The 17,010-nt window shown below is 32.0% G+C and overlaps 1 protein-coding gene across 1 annotated transcript in view; it reads left to right on the forward strand.

Annotated features, from left to right (window-relative positions):
* LOTGIDRAFT_160058 (hypothetical protein) overlaps nucleotides 1–7,401 on the forward strand; it is a gene marked incomplete at both ends in the record, with an annotated part of 12,479 nt that extends 5,078 nt beyond the window's left edge. The window contains one exon of the mRNA XM_009054941.1: nucleotides 7,358–7,401. Within this exon, the coding sequence (XP_009053189.1) occupies nucleotides 7,358–7,401 (44 nt within the window). The remainder of the gene's footprint in view (nucleotides 1–7,357) is intronic.
* Between the last annotated feature and the right edge of the window lie 9,609 nt (nucleotides 7,402–17,010).

The raw sequence follows: 17,010 nt of genomic DNA on the forward strand, positions 1-17,010 counted from the left end.
TATCAACCAGGAAGACTCGTAGCGGATCTGTCAACAGCAAACGATGGGGAATTATCTTCACCTGTCTATATAGTCGAGCCATCCATATAGAAGTTGTAGACTCCATGGATACTTCCGCCTTCATCAACGCACTACGACGCTTTTTCGCAATCAGGGGTCCAGTCTCCATCTTACGCTCTGATTGTGAAACAAATTTTGTGGGAGCACGGAACGAATTAAAGGAAGCTCTTGAAGATATTGACAACGACCAAGTAAAAAACTTTCTACAAGAACGTGAGTGCCAATGGCTATGGAACCCGCCTCATGCTTCTCACTTCGGTGGAATATGGGAGCGTCAGATTGGTACTGTACGACGTGTGCTGGAAGGCATGCTACTGGAACTTGGTAAACCACAACTGACTCATGACCTGCTTATCACTCTTATGTCTGAAGCTGCGGCAATAGTCAACTCAAGACCACTTTCCATGAAATCTCGTCCATATACAACTGTTCCAGGAATATTTGATAAGCCAGATTTATATTGTCAGCGCCGCTGGAGAAGAGTTCAATATTTAGCCGACCAATTTTGGTTAAGATGGCGCAAAGAATACCTCCAGAACCAACAACCTTGACGTAAATGGAACAAAACCACTCAGAACCTAGCAGCCAATGATATCGTACTAATTCACGAGAAGGATGCTGTAAGAGGTCTTTGGCCTAAAGGACGCATTGTTAAAGTTCAACCAAGCTCTGATGGTATTGTTCGCCAAGCAGAAGTAGAAACCTTCGAAGATGATCGCCCAGGATCAAAACAGCTTACTTTGAGAAGGAAAAGATTTCTCCGACCAACCACAGAACTAGTATTCCTGTACCGTCCCGGAAATTAGATGATAGTAAAAGTTATTAACTTTTAAGTGGGGAATGTGCTGTTTTATAAACATTTATTGATTTATCTTTTGAAAACATTCTAAAAGTGTCACATATAGCGCACCTTATTTTTTATTATTAATAATGCGATTCACCAGTCCCTTATAACTCGCGTTGTATTCGGGTTGTCATTCGAGTTGATCCATCTAATAAGTATTTTTATTTTGATATTTATGTTAATTCTATATGCATGAGATTATCAGGAGTACAAATGCAAGCAAGAATTTTATCATGTCACATTTATTTTATTATCGTAAGCATATTCCTAGGACTGCGCACGTGGAACTCTCTACTCGATTCACTGTTCTTTAAAAGTCTGGTTAATTGTGTCTCGATTGTTATGGCATGGCGCCATTTGTTTTAAGAATTGTTTGCCGTGGCTAAGATGTCATTGCTTTACAGTTATTTTACCACTACCTACTACCATTAAACACTGTGAATAAAATATCATCTATATTGACATTCTATCTTGATGGTTTTTGGGTGTGCGTTAGCCTGCCTGTGGCGCTAGTTGGGATTATCGTCAATTCCATCGGCAAAACAGAACAATCACACAATACCAAAAAATAATTATAAAAGCTAAACATATTCTTGATGTTATGCTTATTAAATGATACTTGGAAGGGAAACAGTCTTGAATTTGCGGGGTTAATTTGAGTATTGAATATGTAAGCAGTCTTCAGAAGTACTAGAACTGCACAAATTGCAAGATTTCTTCAAATATGCCTCATATTTCACATTCTATTTCTATATATGTCTTTTCTATATATGGCAGAGTGTCAAAATATATCTGGTGCAGATGTTTCATATTAGAATAGTAGATGACAGATTATGTCCGACCGGTCATCCAGTAATTTTTCTGGACACTGACTTTGACTATTTTGAAGCCTAAAGCGATTAATTGGAGCAAGCTCACTTCTAGCTTTTTCAACATCTTAAGAATCTATTATATTTAATCACTAAGAATATCTTAGGACTTAAAAGACATAAACTTCACATACATTTACATGACTAACACACACAGCTCGACAAATCTGCCCCTGTCCCTACCATGTGACATTTGGATGGGATATTTAGGGACATATAATGAAAATTTTCATGGGACTTGCTACTACCCATTTTTGGGACGCTAGTTTTTGAGAATTTTAACCAGGACAAAGGCCCAATTTGGTATAAATTTTGGTAGCTATACAAAGCTGAACCATTAATTAGTTACAATCAGGGTTTATGTTTTTCCCTGCTTCGTATAACTCCGTAAGTTAAGCCTACCCCCCACCCCTCCTTGGAGCTGCCACTGGAGAAGATACCTCTGTACATTAATGTGTTAATATTAAAACACAAGGATCAGTGTCTTATTCAGCAACTTAAATAGCTCAATTGCATATAAAAATTGGATTATCTTCATAAATATATTGGAGAAACATTACAAGAAAGTTTGTAAAGGCTTAAAAAAAATGCCAAGGGGTGTGTCATAAACTGTTGTGTTTTCTATGAATTTGATAAGTACATTTTATGTTTTTGAAGTTCTAAAAGAGATTAGTTTTGAAGAATCATTTGATATGTTTCAAGCATGACTGAATGTAGAGTTGTTAAATTCCATTCCTTAGATTTTAATCTCATGTTATATCAAGATACACCATAAAAGCTTTTGAAAACAGAGAAATGTGTCTTTTTGTTGTTTTTATAGAACTAAATTTCTAAATGATTGTATGAAACCATATGGAATTATAGTTCTTACTGTTTTGCTTCTTATTGGGCCAATAAAGAGAGACAATGCCATGCTGAGAGTCTAGACCTAACAGACCATACCTCATATTCATTTCATCTAAATAACTGAATACTTTTCCACAAAGAGTGCAAAAAAATGTTGAGTCAAGGTATGGTATTACATCATGAATTAATCAGAGGTCATCTAGGTTTGCTAGCAGGAGTTGTTGATCAATGTGAGGAGGGAAAGAAACAACTATATTTTACAAGGATAACAACTTCTGTTCATCATTAAGGATCCTTTCTACCAGCTGGTCCTTGACCAATACTCTTGGTATTGATATTTCACGAATCATCCGTACCCATTTACAGCTGGGTTGACTGGAATTATGAGTGAAAATGACTCATATAAAAGTCAGCGAACTCTCACAATCCGACCAAGATTAGAACCCACAATCACCAATGAACCAAGCAAATGACAGCATATAAAGAACCAATCAACTAACCGACTGTGCCATAAAACCTCATCAAGTTCAGTGTAAAATATAAAATTCAAGGTTTGGAGTGGAAGTTGAAAATATGATATGAAGCATATCAATTTACCATTGTTAAGTTGGATACAAGATAAAGTTTTTAAGATCTGTGATAACCTGTATGATATATGATCAAGCCTGTTGTTAAATATGAGAAGTAAAAGTGTAGTATATTATTATATATAATATGTATAAAACGTGTCGTATGTTTTTATAATTATAAAGTATCAATTTCCGTTATTACAGGACATTAATCATAACATTTTGATAAACTTGTCACATTTCACACTATGTTTAAATTACCTCCTCCTGGTGGAAATTTGAAATAGGAAAGAAACCCTACGAAGCAAGGAAACATACACCAACATCAGCAGTTTATGATAATAATAATGACACAATATTTGATAATCAGTACATAAGATCTTATATTGTTCCTAAACCTCACTGAAATGGCCTAAAAATTACTGCCTCAATACGCTCCACTGGATATAATCACGCACTGTATGTTATTTTCATCATCACAAACAAACAAAAATACTCAACAATGATTTTGAAAAATTGTGTTATTATGACATTATTCACATGGGTGTTCTGTTTTTCTATCAACAACATTGTTTTCTGATGACAATTTTATGATTCCAAAAGAATTTTTCTTTTATGGCTGAACAGATGATTCTGTTAGAGTTGCATGGCCTAAATAATGTTAACGCTTTTAATATCTATCTTGGAACATAACCCGCTTTGTCACCAATAAGCATTGGCTAAATTTTCTCTTTTGTGAAAATTTATTTCAGTAAGAATGTCTCAATCACAAGGCATTTGACTGACAGCTAGTTCTCAGTAAGTTAGATCATATTTAGTAAAATTTTTGTAATAAAGAAGTGGGCAGAGAAACTGAAATGAAAATTTTAATAAGTGTTATCAAGCTCAACCTTAGCAGAAATTTAGATTAAATTCTTTCAAATAAGTATAAAGAGAAAACCTGTTTTAGAATTTATTTTTTCAATAATGCACAAATCAAATCCTGTATAATAAAAATATAGTTTTGATTAAATAAACCAGTTTCAAAAACTTTTCACAAAAATCGTGACAATGATATTGAATTTGTAAACTGTAAAAAGAGAAAGTTGCAATTTTTGAGATGTTTATTGATTAGATACTAGCAATTCTCTGTGCGTGAATCTCATTATGTTGTGTCTATTAAAGGGCAAGTCTGATATTTTTTAGCAAAATTAAAGTGCTCAATTTAACGAAAACTATAGACTAAATCTGGAGATGTGTTTCTCTTCACTTATCTCAAGGTTTTAATATAAAAAATGATGTCATTAATTTCTAGAACACCAAAACTTAAGGTTTTACAGGCAGTATGTTTTTTAATTTTTTAATATCACCAATTACTATAATCTCCATTTAAATATTTTAATCTATATATTGTGTTTTAATCTGTGTATATATTAGTCTGTTAATCTTGTTTATAGGTATTTATTGTTATGTTTGTTTATGCATATATATTGTATATCATCCTCAGTATTGGCTAAGTGATATATTAAAAATTATTGTTAAGTCTAGTATTTAATGTGTTGTAATTAACTAAAGAGGAAGATTGGAAAATAACTGAGAGAAGAAAAGGTGTAACCATATAATAATTTTGTAATTGTATCGGGGACACTGATAACATCAATTTTCAAGCAGACGTCTGTGGTTCTTGCAATTCAACTATAACGAAGCGATTGATCACAAAATATTATTATCACACAAGGCCCTTTGCAATTAGTGATGTCATTGAACACTTAGTTTTATTAGTTTTAGTGGAATCTGATTGGAATGGTTCTAATTGATTTTCTCGGTGTCCCTGATATACACATAAAAAGTTTAGAAAACCTCTTAACAATCCTTTTACTAAATCATATACATATTTTTTCCAATTGTTCAATCTTTATTTTTACTGTATAAATAAATAATGTTAAATGTAAACCAGAAAGATTATCAAAAGTTTATTTCAAACTAACAGGAAACTAATTTTCTGCCTTATCAAAATGAATGTTTTTCTTCTCTGAATTTTAATGTAATTTTCATATTGCAGAAAAAGGAAGATAAGAAACTTTCTAAGTACAAAAGGTGAATTTTGTTTAGATTAAGCACAGTGCTGTCAGGTGGAGCCCACATATAAATTATGATTTCTATGATGGAGAATAGATAGATAGAAATAATTTGTACATCAAAGAGTTACAAGCATAAAGGATCATTGTTATTTTAGACAATAAAATCTTAAATTTGTAGACCAACAGTCCCCTTTCAATTGATGTCTTGCAATAATTTTATCATCTTTTATCATCAGATATATACCTTTCATAACATTCATTAAAAGAGGGTAAAAGCAGCAAACAGCATTTCTAATAAATAGATATATCACATTGATATAAATCTGGACATACACTAAAAGCCATAGTTTCCCACAGTTTGAGGTTAGTGGGGGGAACTGCACAAAAATCTCATAATCCCTTCAAATATAACTCAAATTAGAAATTTATTTTCTATTTTAATATATTTTTATGGATTTGAAGGATCAAATTCCAACGGATTCAACAGAGAGCTGTGAATAATATTACGGTTTGGCTTAGCTAAAAAAAATCCTGTTTCTGAGACTAAGGTACGATTGGTCAAATACATGGTGAACATGTCCCTTTAAATATAATTTATTAACATAATATAACATGTCCTTTCATACTCTTTACTTACCTTACAGGCTTGACAAATAGTCTGTTTGAATTACACTATAATGAAACGTGGGTCAAGTCATAATTCAATTCACATTATTTCAAACATATGTATCGCACACAGGCTGATAATTTAGCAAAACATGATTGGAAGGTTTCAAAATGATAACCTACAAAAAGCTATGATATCATTTTATAAATCTATCCCAATGGAATAAAGATAATGCAAATAAAAACTGTTGTACATGTTTCATAGTTTTGAATCCATCATAGATGACAAGTGGTTATTACAGTTTCATATTTTATGTCAGCTATGATAAAATGAAGAGGGGGAAAGGGTTTTTTTTAACAAAAAGATAATTTTAAAGAACCTTTAATAATGTGAAGAACTATTTTAACAGCTATGACCAATAGAATGATTGATAGTGAGCGGTTGTGTAGAACTGTGAAGGGATTTTCTCCTTAAGTTTTTTTAGGTAAGAAAAACTGTTCTGCATTTCCATGTGGAGTGTTCATAGCTGAGGTTAGCTTAACGGTGTTAATAGCCTTCCTTGTTGTTTCTGAACCATGTTTTATTAATGTTATTGTAAACTGAGATATAATTTTTCATTTCCAAAGATTTTGTCCAATGATAGCAGCACTGTCAGTGATTTTTAGACAAGAATCTCTAATCCATCCTTGTCAAGGAAACTTACTGTGAAAATAGAAAATGATAAACTTCTGTAAAGCTTCTACTTTGACGTAAACTTAACCTTCCTGGTCCCTATGAATTTCTCCACAAGGATGGTAACACTATCCATCCTTTTCAAGAAAACTTGTAAATAAGGCTTAAGTCATGATGCCAGAAACTATGGAAATACATGCCTTTAATAATGATGAGGTGTACAATTACAGAGAATGATTTATGAATGGACTTAAACCTATAATTATTATAAAATATGGTTGGAAAAACTATAATCATTATGAAGTAAAATATGGCTTGGAAAAAATATTTCGACATGAAGACTAGCCTACTGACCTTTCTAACTGTTAGATATCATTTACATAGACTAAAACTAGTCAACAGATACCGAATCCACTTTGCTTTCAAAAGAAAGTCTGATTATCCAATTGTATTTTAAGGAATTCAAAGGTGGTCAGTATCCCCTATATACAAATTTTCTTCAGAAAATCACTTTACAATCCCTTAAACAGTTTTTTAATGAAGCTCCAAGGTGTCAATGTATGAATTTCTTTTACTGTTTGCAAACGTAATTGAAAAATGTGGTCTAAATTTCAACTTTTTTCTTAGCTGTAAACAATCCAATTGGGTGGTATAAAAATTATAGTTGCACTAACAATTAAACTAGAGATTTCAAATGTTTTCCACCAGCTTTTACTCAAATAATCATTTCTACACCACTTCTGCTAAGGGAAAATGATTAGCGAAATCAGCAAAGTAGATATTTAGCTGCAGAATGTATAATAAATTGTAATTATTTGTCAATCTTGCAGAGGTAGAAATGTTAAATTGTCAACAATATGGTTTGGGTGTATAAATACCATTCTTACTTTTTACATGCCCACACAAAATAAACCTATTGTTAACATGACAACAAGTTATAGGTGAGAATTCCATAATGACAACACATTGTTAAGAGTTTATTTTTAAAACTTGTGCCTTCATAAGCTCATAATGAATTACATTCTGAAGAAACTTATATATATTTGAATACAGATCCCAGATGATTATCATAATTTATGCAACAAATTCCTGAGAGCTTATCACTGAGAAACAAGTACAACCTATCAGATAGTATTATAGTTCATTACCATTACCAAAAAATCATAGAAAAATTTGGATTGCAATGTTAAGTAATTTTGTAATGTACGCTGCTATAAAGAAATCAATCAAGTACTTGCTATCTGAATCGCAAAACAAAACCTGAAATCCTAAACAACATTTTGGGGAGATTTGTAGCAGCTAATGAACTTTTCACATGAGAAAGTATATCAATCATAAATGATTAAGCTATGGGATATCACATTGAATTGAAAAGGACACAACCCATAGAATATGATGTCAACTTGAATAACAGACTGACTTTCTAAATACAGTGGAGCTGCATTTATCCAGAATATTATATATATAAAAGTAACCGTTAATCAGGTGCTCCGGTGTCTAATAATAAAACAATAATAAAAGACAATTCAGTTGTATACGTTACTATTATTTAATAGTTCATATTTTGAGCTACCGTACTGTACATACGATTTTTATTGGAATTAATATTGTCGGCAAACTTTGTATTAAATTCTTCTTTACGTTTTAAAATGCAGCTTATTGTTCTTCGACGAAAACCAAATTTCATAGCTAAATATTTCTACGAAGAGTGGGGCACTTTCTCATAATCTCCAATAATTTGCTGTTTCATATCCCAGAGACACATCAGTATGGGCACGCTTCGCAGGACAAAAATTGTTAGCTTGAGAATTTAGAAAAAACGCGTAACAAAGAATGGCCAAGTTGCAGATTTCTTTTCTATTCGGTGTGATGAATGATACGAGTGTCACTGTGAGTTCTTCTAACCAGCTTCCGGATTAGTGGTATTTATGATGTCACTTGATTAGTGTTTAATAAATCCTCATTATGAGATTAATTTTAAGCAATTAATTTAAATTACGTGTAAGCTATCTTTGGTTCAATCATACCTGAATACCATTAATCGTTCAGTTATACTTTAATGTCATCTTTAGTTCAGTCATACCTGAATTCTATTAATGATACAGGACGCATCAAACATTAGCCCTACGAAGTTACGGCACCGAAATTTGTGTTTATAAATAATTATTGTTCATGATGCCTCATTGATCGGTGTTTAATAAATCGTTTTTTGAGAATGTGCGGTTAATTTAATGATCACGTCTAAGCTATCTTTCGTTCAGTAATACTTGAATTCAATTTTTCGTTCAGTCATACCTGAATATCATCATGATTACGGAACACATCAAACATTATCGCTACGATGATACTGCACAGTAATTTATGTTTATAAATTAGTGAATCCTAATACTAAGGAATGCTAATGTTATTATCATGCTATGATAGTGTAATGTACTCTGATGTAAAATAGAGTAGTGTGTCCCTCCACAGAGTGTAGCTTTTAGATGCAGCAGAAATATGACTGGATGGTATCAACTGCTAGTCATATTTCACAAGATATTTATTAAGCTATGAATGCATATCTTCCTGTTGAAAAGTATCTATACAAGTCAAACTATGTACTTCTACAGACTAAACCTAGCTAGTAGACACATAGTTATATAATGCCAAAAGTGAATGAGCCACTACAGAGGTATTAAAACAAACAGCAGTAGTGTTCACACTCTTCTTTCTTGGAGATAAAAAGATGAAGATTACCGTCTGCCACCCACACTTTATTTTACTTACATACTAAAGATCTATTTCAGATATCAGTGTTTGGGATTTACATACTCAATAGACTTTTTGTTAATGATCTTTCCCACACCAATAATATTGTGCCAAGAGCTGATTCAACAAATTACTGTATGAGATATTGAATGAAGAGAGTTATTGCCCATGTTAAAGTATTCACTAGAATTACATAAGAATTGCTAATAACATTAAATGGATTGTAAAGGGGTTTTTTAAAAAAAAATTTTATCACTTTGTTTAATGCAAACGTCCTAATAAATAAATAGTAGCTTTTGAGATAGTGATGTCATAAAATGCTTACTTTTATTGGAAGCCACAGATATCTGATTAAAAATGACAATGGTGTAAATTGATGATACTGTACACATAAAATTTTTAGAAAATCTCTTTACAGTTCCATTAACCTCCCACCTGTTATAAAGAGCTGTGAACTCCAAGTCATCACACATGGTGTTGTATATATCATTTTAACAAATATTGTAGAATTTCATGGAAGTTCTTGTGAGTTGGCCTAATTATGGTCATGTTTTAGTTCACTTAGTAAGAAAAGACCAGAAATTCAAGTGGAAAAACAGGTTGCAATACTCCTGCATCAGAATTTGTATTTTATAGGCCCACATGAAATGTGGCCCACATGTATGTTTCCAATCTGTCTGCTTGTCCACAATTTCATGAAATTATTTTTTAGCATTTGACAATTTTGATTAACAACCATCATGAATTTTTTAATATTTATTATACATTTCTGAAGTAAGTGTATTTGAGAATATTGAAAGCATTTAAGGAAGAACAATGGAATCCTTTTGAACTATAGTGTCAGCACTAACAGTTTTTAACCAACCTAACCTCATGTCAGAACAAGTTTATTGGTATATTGAATTTTTGCCAGTTCATCTTAAAATGACCTTGAGCTGATCAAAATATAAACAAAGCACTTATTTTCACCTTGAATTTTGTTTACAGCGGGCAATTTTTAGTCAAAATTTGGGATCTTTTGGTCAAAATTTCTGAGAGGGATGTATGTATCGCTTTTGTGTCAAATTTATATTTTTTATCAATGCAAAGTAATTCTAAGATTATCAGTACTGTTATTCAAATTCACTTTAATAAAAGAGGCAAAATTTGATATACCAAAGAACTTGCTCAGACAATGAGTTCAAAATCATGTAAAGAATAGTGACCTGTAGATATCTAAATAGATATTCCAGACAATTTTATTATTCTCAATTTCAAAGCCAAAGAGAGTGTTGATTATAGTCAAGTTGTTACATATTGTAAGACGAGATGAAAAGAAACAATTAAGAAGCTGACATTGTGAATAAATAACCATTCTTTCAGCATTATTATTTTTATGGCACAAAGTTTGATATCAGTAGACCTTAACTGGTAGTTTTTAACACAGGATTTTATTTTTATTCTCGTCTTTTCTCAGTACTGATTGATATCCATGTCATGATCTAAGGCAATAAAAAATGGTTGTAAAAGCTGAAAAATCAAATTAGATTAAGACTTTTGTTGGATAATGGTCCAATGAAATAGATAATTGATCATTCCAAATTCTCTTATTCAAAAGTTTATACAACTAGTCTGAGAATTTTGTCTTCACATTTTCTGTCCACAACTTTGCAGCTGTAAAAAAAAAACCCAGCCATTTTCGTGAATCATAGGGGTCTGGAGTACTCCGATGTAGCAAATTGAACATACCCTAATTTACTTGCTATTTCTTTAGAACTAATAAGAAATGGCTCCTCTAGAAAAAAAATGTTGTGATATTTTTTTTATAAAAATAAGCTTTTACAAGTTTAGGACATTCAATTTTTTTCAGCTTAAGAAATTCCATAATAGAAATCATATTTAGTCTAGCATTTGACTGCGTCAACAACTCTTCAATATCGAAGATAAATTTTTAGTGTAATAATAACAAATAATGTGACTGTTTACACAAATCATAAACATAAAATTCCACAAGTTGTTCTTCATGACGTTGATGATTTAAATAGAGTCAATCAAATCTTAAAATCAACAGGTACATCTATTAAATATTTACAAGTCAAATCAATCATCTGATCTTCAAATCGTGACAAAATGTAAATTCCATAACGATTCTTATCTGACCTTTATCAAAGAGAAACCTTATTTTAAACATTTCAAAATTAATATATATAATAAATGTCTATAATACATATCCATTGGATATTATGAAACGGAAATGAAGTAGCGCTAACTTCGTTGTTGAATCATTTTCATTTTTATTTTCATTTCTATTTTTCTTTATAACTTGACAGTGACAACATCTAACCTAATAGCAACTAAAAGGAATAATACCCAAACAAATAGCAGTTATACATCAGACTTGAGCCCAGTTCTACCAAATATCATGAAAACTCACATGATCTCAACAGATCCCAAGCTGCAATTTGGCAACCATAATTTGTTAACAAAAATTTTGGTTTCTGTTAGCTGGGTCACAAAAACACATTCACCAGCTATGTGAACATATGCACAGAGATTGCTTCATAAAGTGCATTGACAACAAATTTATAGGGACAGTAGCATTTAGCAAAAATTTTTCATGTACAATTTTCAATATTCTTGATAATAGAATTTTGCATATTGCCATTTTAGAGGTAATCTATGAAGATGTCTAAATGTCATTATGTTTTTATAAGAAAATCACTTCCCTTGACAAGTTTACAGAGAATATAGGTTAATTTTAACTCTAAATCACAAGTTTACAGATATACTTTCACTTCAATATCTTAATTACATACACTGAGTGGTAGAAATCAACAGTCATTATAAAAGAGTTGTCAATTTGCGTCTCAGAGGTCAGGAAGTACACAATCTCTTTTGGGTTTGATAGTAAAATCTTTGAACAAAATGTTGACAAGCCCCTCTATATTTGAAAAGGTGCCAAGACCAGAGTATAGATAGATGCAGTATAATTAAATGTTGTTCCGTACACTTTATCAGGTCTGTCACATTTTAGAATAGATCTTGTGACCTGTCACATTTTACATGTATACCCCCCCCCCCCCCTACCACAATCGAATAACTGTGAAACTGTGATTTAACTGAATGTTTCCTTTGTTAGGAGGCATCATCTTTAAATAAAGTAAAAATTAATCCTTAACATTGTCACAGTATATTGAAGTATTATACAGAGTATAATGTATTTCATCTAAAAATAACTTGCAGATTTGAAAAAGATTATCCTTTAAGAAGATGCCATAAAAATGTATTCACTAATTTGAAAATCATGTCTAAGCTTTAGGCCAATATCCATTAGAGCAACACAAACTATCAGAATCTTTACATTATCCTGATTAGTTTTAAAGGACATGTTTGACCTGTACAGATATTTCATCTTAACTTCTAATTTTATTAGAATTCACATCTCAAACAAGAGAGGCTGTGTTATTTGGGGTACAGAGGGGAGCAGGTGGAGGTTTTCAAATGCCCCCCTAGTAAAATGGTTTGTAACCCTAATTGTACCCCCACTTCATTTATAACAAATTTCTGAAAACATGATTTTTATACTATTTTCCTCAAAAATATGTGCCGGAAAGCACCAAAGCCATTTCAAATATTTTCTTAGGGGAAACTCTCTCAGACGCTCAATGAGAGATGCCAACCCGAACAATTATTGTCCCCCCATAAAGTTAGTCTGCCCCCTTTTGGTACCACGAGTCAGTATTACATGAAAATTTTGCTTAGTTTGATAGTTATCTAGAAATATATATCAGAAGATAACCAAGCCAAAAGATCGAATTTCTAATGTATTGGAAAGCATGCCCTAAATCAACCCACAATTCACTGATCAATGGCTTTACAGTTTAATAAATAGAAAGTATGTCTCTTAAAGCATAATGTTCAGGGTATTTAAGATTTTTTTTATCAAAGTAGATCAAATTTTGATTTAGCATTGAGCTGAACATGTATTTTAATAACAATATAACAATAAAACAAAATCAAAATCTGAACAATTTTCTTGTTTATGGTAGACTTCAACCATTAAACAAAAACACCTTAACTTAAGTAGATATCTCTTCATTTAAATCTATCATGTTATATCAATTAATCATTTTCTAAGTTAGATTTCAGCAAATGTTTATCAGAAATATTTCATGCCAATGCTCTATACAGTATATTTATGTCGGAGAGAGTGTGTGTTTGTGTGTCTTTGTAACTAAATTCATACTAATAGTGTAATATTCACATAATTAATAAGCTTACCTATAGCTCTGTGACCTAGGCCGGTGTTTTCATTGAGACTCATCTCAATACACCCTAATACAAAACAAAACTGTATAGCTCAAACTTGTCCTTTAGAGAAGCACATTACTGGATCCATGAGAATTCAATACATCCATTAGCTAATATCAAACACTTACTATAAACATAAATAATAACATAACCAATGTAAGATAATCAGTATAAATGTTTCATTTGAAGCTTTTAGCATTAAATTAAATATTAACAATATTTACAACTTTCATTTTCTTACTGTCACTTAAGTTAAACCATAATGGTTTTAATATAGACAAATTCTAACAGATTTCATTTTGAAAAGAGACAAGTTTTAATATTTCTGCTAATATTAAGGTGGATTATATCCAAGGTAGAGCTGCCCTCACACCATAGCTATCATCAGTTACACAAGGTTTTGAATAGTGAAAGTGGTCATGATTTCCGAATGCAACCCCTCACTCAGTTGCATGAGAGTCACTATTTTTATTCACAATCATTCACAACTGATGATCTCTATGGTGTGAAGGCCCCTTGAGCATATATGTGGATTTACAAATTTGTATTTCTTTTTTATTAATTTATTATTATTTTTTGTCATGAGGCATGACTCTTTTGCCTATATATAGTTACAACCTGTATTTGGTGGTATATGATTTGTAATTGTCCATTAAAGCTCAATCAAAGATGCCATTAATTTCTTCACAGCCAAGCTCAAGTAAAGGTGTCTTTAACATTGTTGACTGACTAACTTAACATCACCATTAGCCTAATAGTTTAATTGGCTGTGAAATTTGATGGACAAAGACGTGTCGAACATAAGAACACAAGCCTATTTTGGGGTCAATCTCTCCCAGTTTGCCTTTAATTGAAGTCCAAATATTAAGATGTGATCATTCATTGAGATCAAGTGTTGTGTAAATTGTCCAGATGGCACAGTCCAGATTAAGACACATTAAATGGTCAGATTGATCTGATTTGCCCAAACAGTCAAATTTTGATTGATTAAGCCAGGGATTTTCAAGCTTCTATTTCTTTTACCCTTTTCAGGTTCCTCGATCAATTGCATTACCCCTACAAACCCTTACTATTTTTGTGATTTTCTCTAGTTCACTTCAGAGAATATAGACTGGCTGAATAGAACGACTTATAATATTATTGTCCAAATATGCTGGACTACAAAGCGCCTCATTACCCCCAAAATATATCAAACTTAAGTCCTTGGGAGTAATTACCCCCAGAATTAAGCTGAACAACTTTTGCAGATTTTTTTGCTAACTGGTCTATATTTTGGAATCAAATATCCAGGAACCATAGTTTCCCCAAATTTTTCTTTGGATAATTTAAGTGGTCTGTCAACTGATAGATCAATCACTAAAACTGCCATATTTCATTTTAGAAAAAAATTGAGAAATGGGGCTAATGGTATGGACACACAAACAGTTTTGATCATCAATTTTTGTAGCCGTCTTGTACCATGAGTATGTATGCCCACAATTTAACAACAGAATTATCACATTGCGACAGGATTTATAATATCAATTCAGTTTGATATTTCCTTGATTGTTTTATCTTCTGCACGAGAGAGAGCATCATCAACCAATTAAGATTCATTTTCTTTTTAATTGCATATAGTGGAAAACAACTGAATTTTTGGCTCCTAGAGCGCTTGCAGTCGCTTGGCGAAACTCATGACAAGACTATATTCAGCGATGAAAATCAAAAACTCTTCATGTGCCATTAGCAACACACAAGTCAACTGAAATAATCTTTAGTTTAATCAATTATGCATATAGAATAAGTAGATCCTTTGTCTTCATTAGCCAATTAGATGCAGGCAAAGTAAGATGTAAAACTTCATTAATTCTGTTTCATAAGTAAATTCTATTATAGGTTTCAATTGTCAAACACAAATGTAATTTCTAATACAAAGGTAAGTTGCCATGCAATGTAACTAAAACTGTTTTTATTTTAAATAATTCATAATTGTGATCTAAATAACTTTGAAAAACATAATATCACTAAGATCACATCATAATTGATTAATTCTTTTTATAAAGAATGAAATAATACCGTAGTAAAGGGTCACCTTATTAATAGTAAAAAGCAACCATCTACAACCTAATTGACTATTGACCATATTCTGAGGACCACTGCTTGTATTAGATCATACAGGGCACAGCAGGTTAATCTCACCAACCAAATTTGGACAGACGGTCAGATTTTCAATTGAATGAGTATTGAATTTACTGTAAAGGATGAAACAATTACTATGATCTAGCTAGTGAACAGATGCATTAAGAGGATAGCCAAGATTGTGAAGATATTGAGAGTAGAAGAATAAACAATCTCTGTTTGGAAAGATATTGGATATTTGAACCCAGTGGTGGCACCCAGAAAAATAATTTTGCACTCCAATTTCATTTGTGTGAAATTTCAAAATCAGATTTTTATATGTTTTTGCCCAAAAATATGTGTTAGAATGCACCAAATCAATACGTTTTTTTCAAAATGACGCTTCCACATTTAGAATCTCAACTCCAATAGGCCACCCCTATTAATTACTAAAGTTCCAACAGGCTAACGACACCGCTGTTTAAACCCAGTTTAAAAATAGTGATGACCATCGTAATACACCCACAATTGTGATGGCAGCCAACAAACATTACAACAAGAACTTAATCTAATCCGCCAAGCCAAAGGCCCAGAAACCAAACAACCTGAATAGTGTATTAAAGATTATTATTTTATTTGGCCTCAATTCAAAAAATTACATCCATTTTTGAATAAAATCTATCATTCTCTGGGCTGTGGAGAATCTATCTTCTAGAGAAAAGTCAAGGTATACTTTTTAAGTGTCACTCCGCCAACCACCTTTGCACCTCTGTCACGCGTCATAGAACAGAACTCGGAATTGGTACAAGCAGAAAAGCAAAACGCGTTCACCAAATTGAATGGTCTTAGACCACTTAAAACTAACTAAGATATGTGAATTTCCGAATGATACATCTATTATACATAACTACTTGTTCAAAATTATTAGCTGACCTTGGTACCAAATTTCCTACACAAAAGAAAAATGCTATCAAAAAGTAACACCAATACATTGAGTCATTTTCATTTATTTAAGTTCAAAAATGAACAGAGCTCTATCAAAATAGGGGGCAAAACCCGTTTTTGACAATGGGGATTTAATCTACTCATCAAGCCTTTTAAAACAAGTTTCAGTTCCATAGTTTCTGAGTGAGGGAAATCAAAATCGAGCAAACTATGCCAAAGTTTGACACCGTAAATATAATTCTTAATCGATACAACAGACTCGAAACTTTGACTGAGAAATTGAGCATAGAGTACAACATTATTTAATGAAGTGGGTAAGGGTTTCAACTCAAAAGAGAAATTAATTTCTCCACTGAGTGTAGAGGTTTTTAGTAGTACCCTCTGCAAGACCTGTTGTGCAGAT

This window comes from Lottia gigantea (genome assembly GCF_000327385.1).
Source record: "Lottia gigantea unplaced genomic scaffold LOTGIsca_23, whole genome shotgun sequence".
Taxonomy (NCBI): Eukaryota; Metazoa; Mollusca; class Gastropoda; family Lottiidae; genus Lottia; species Lottia gigantea.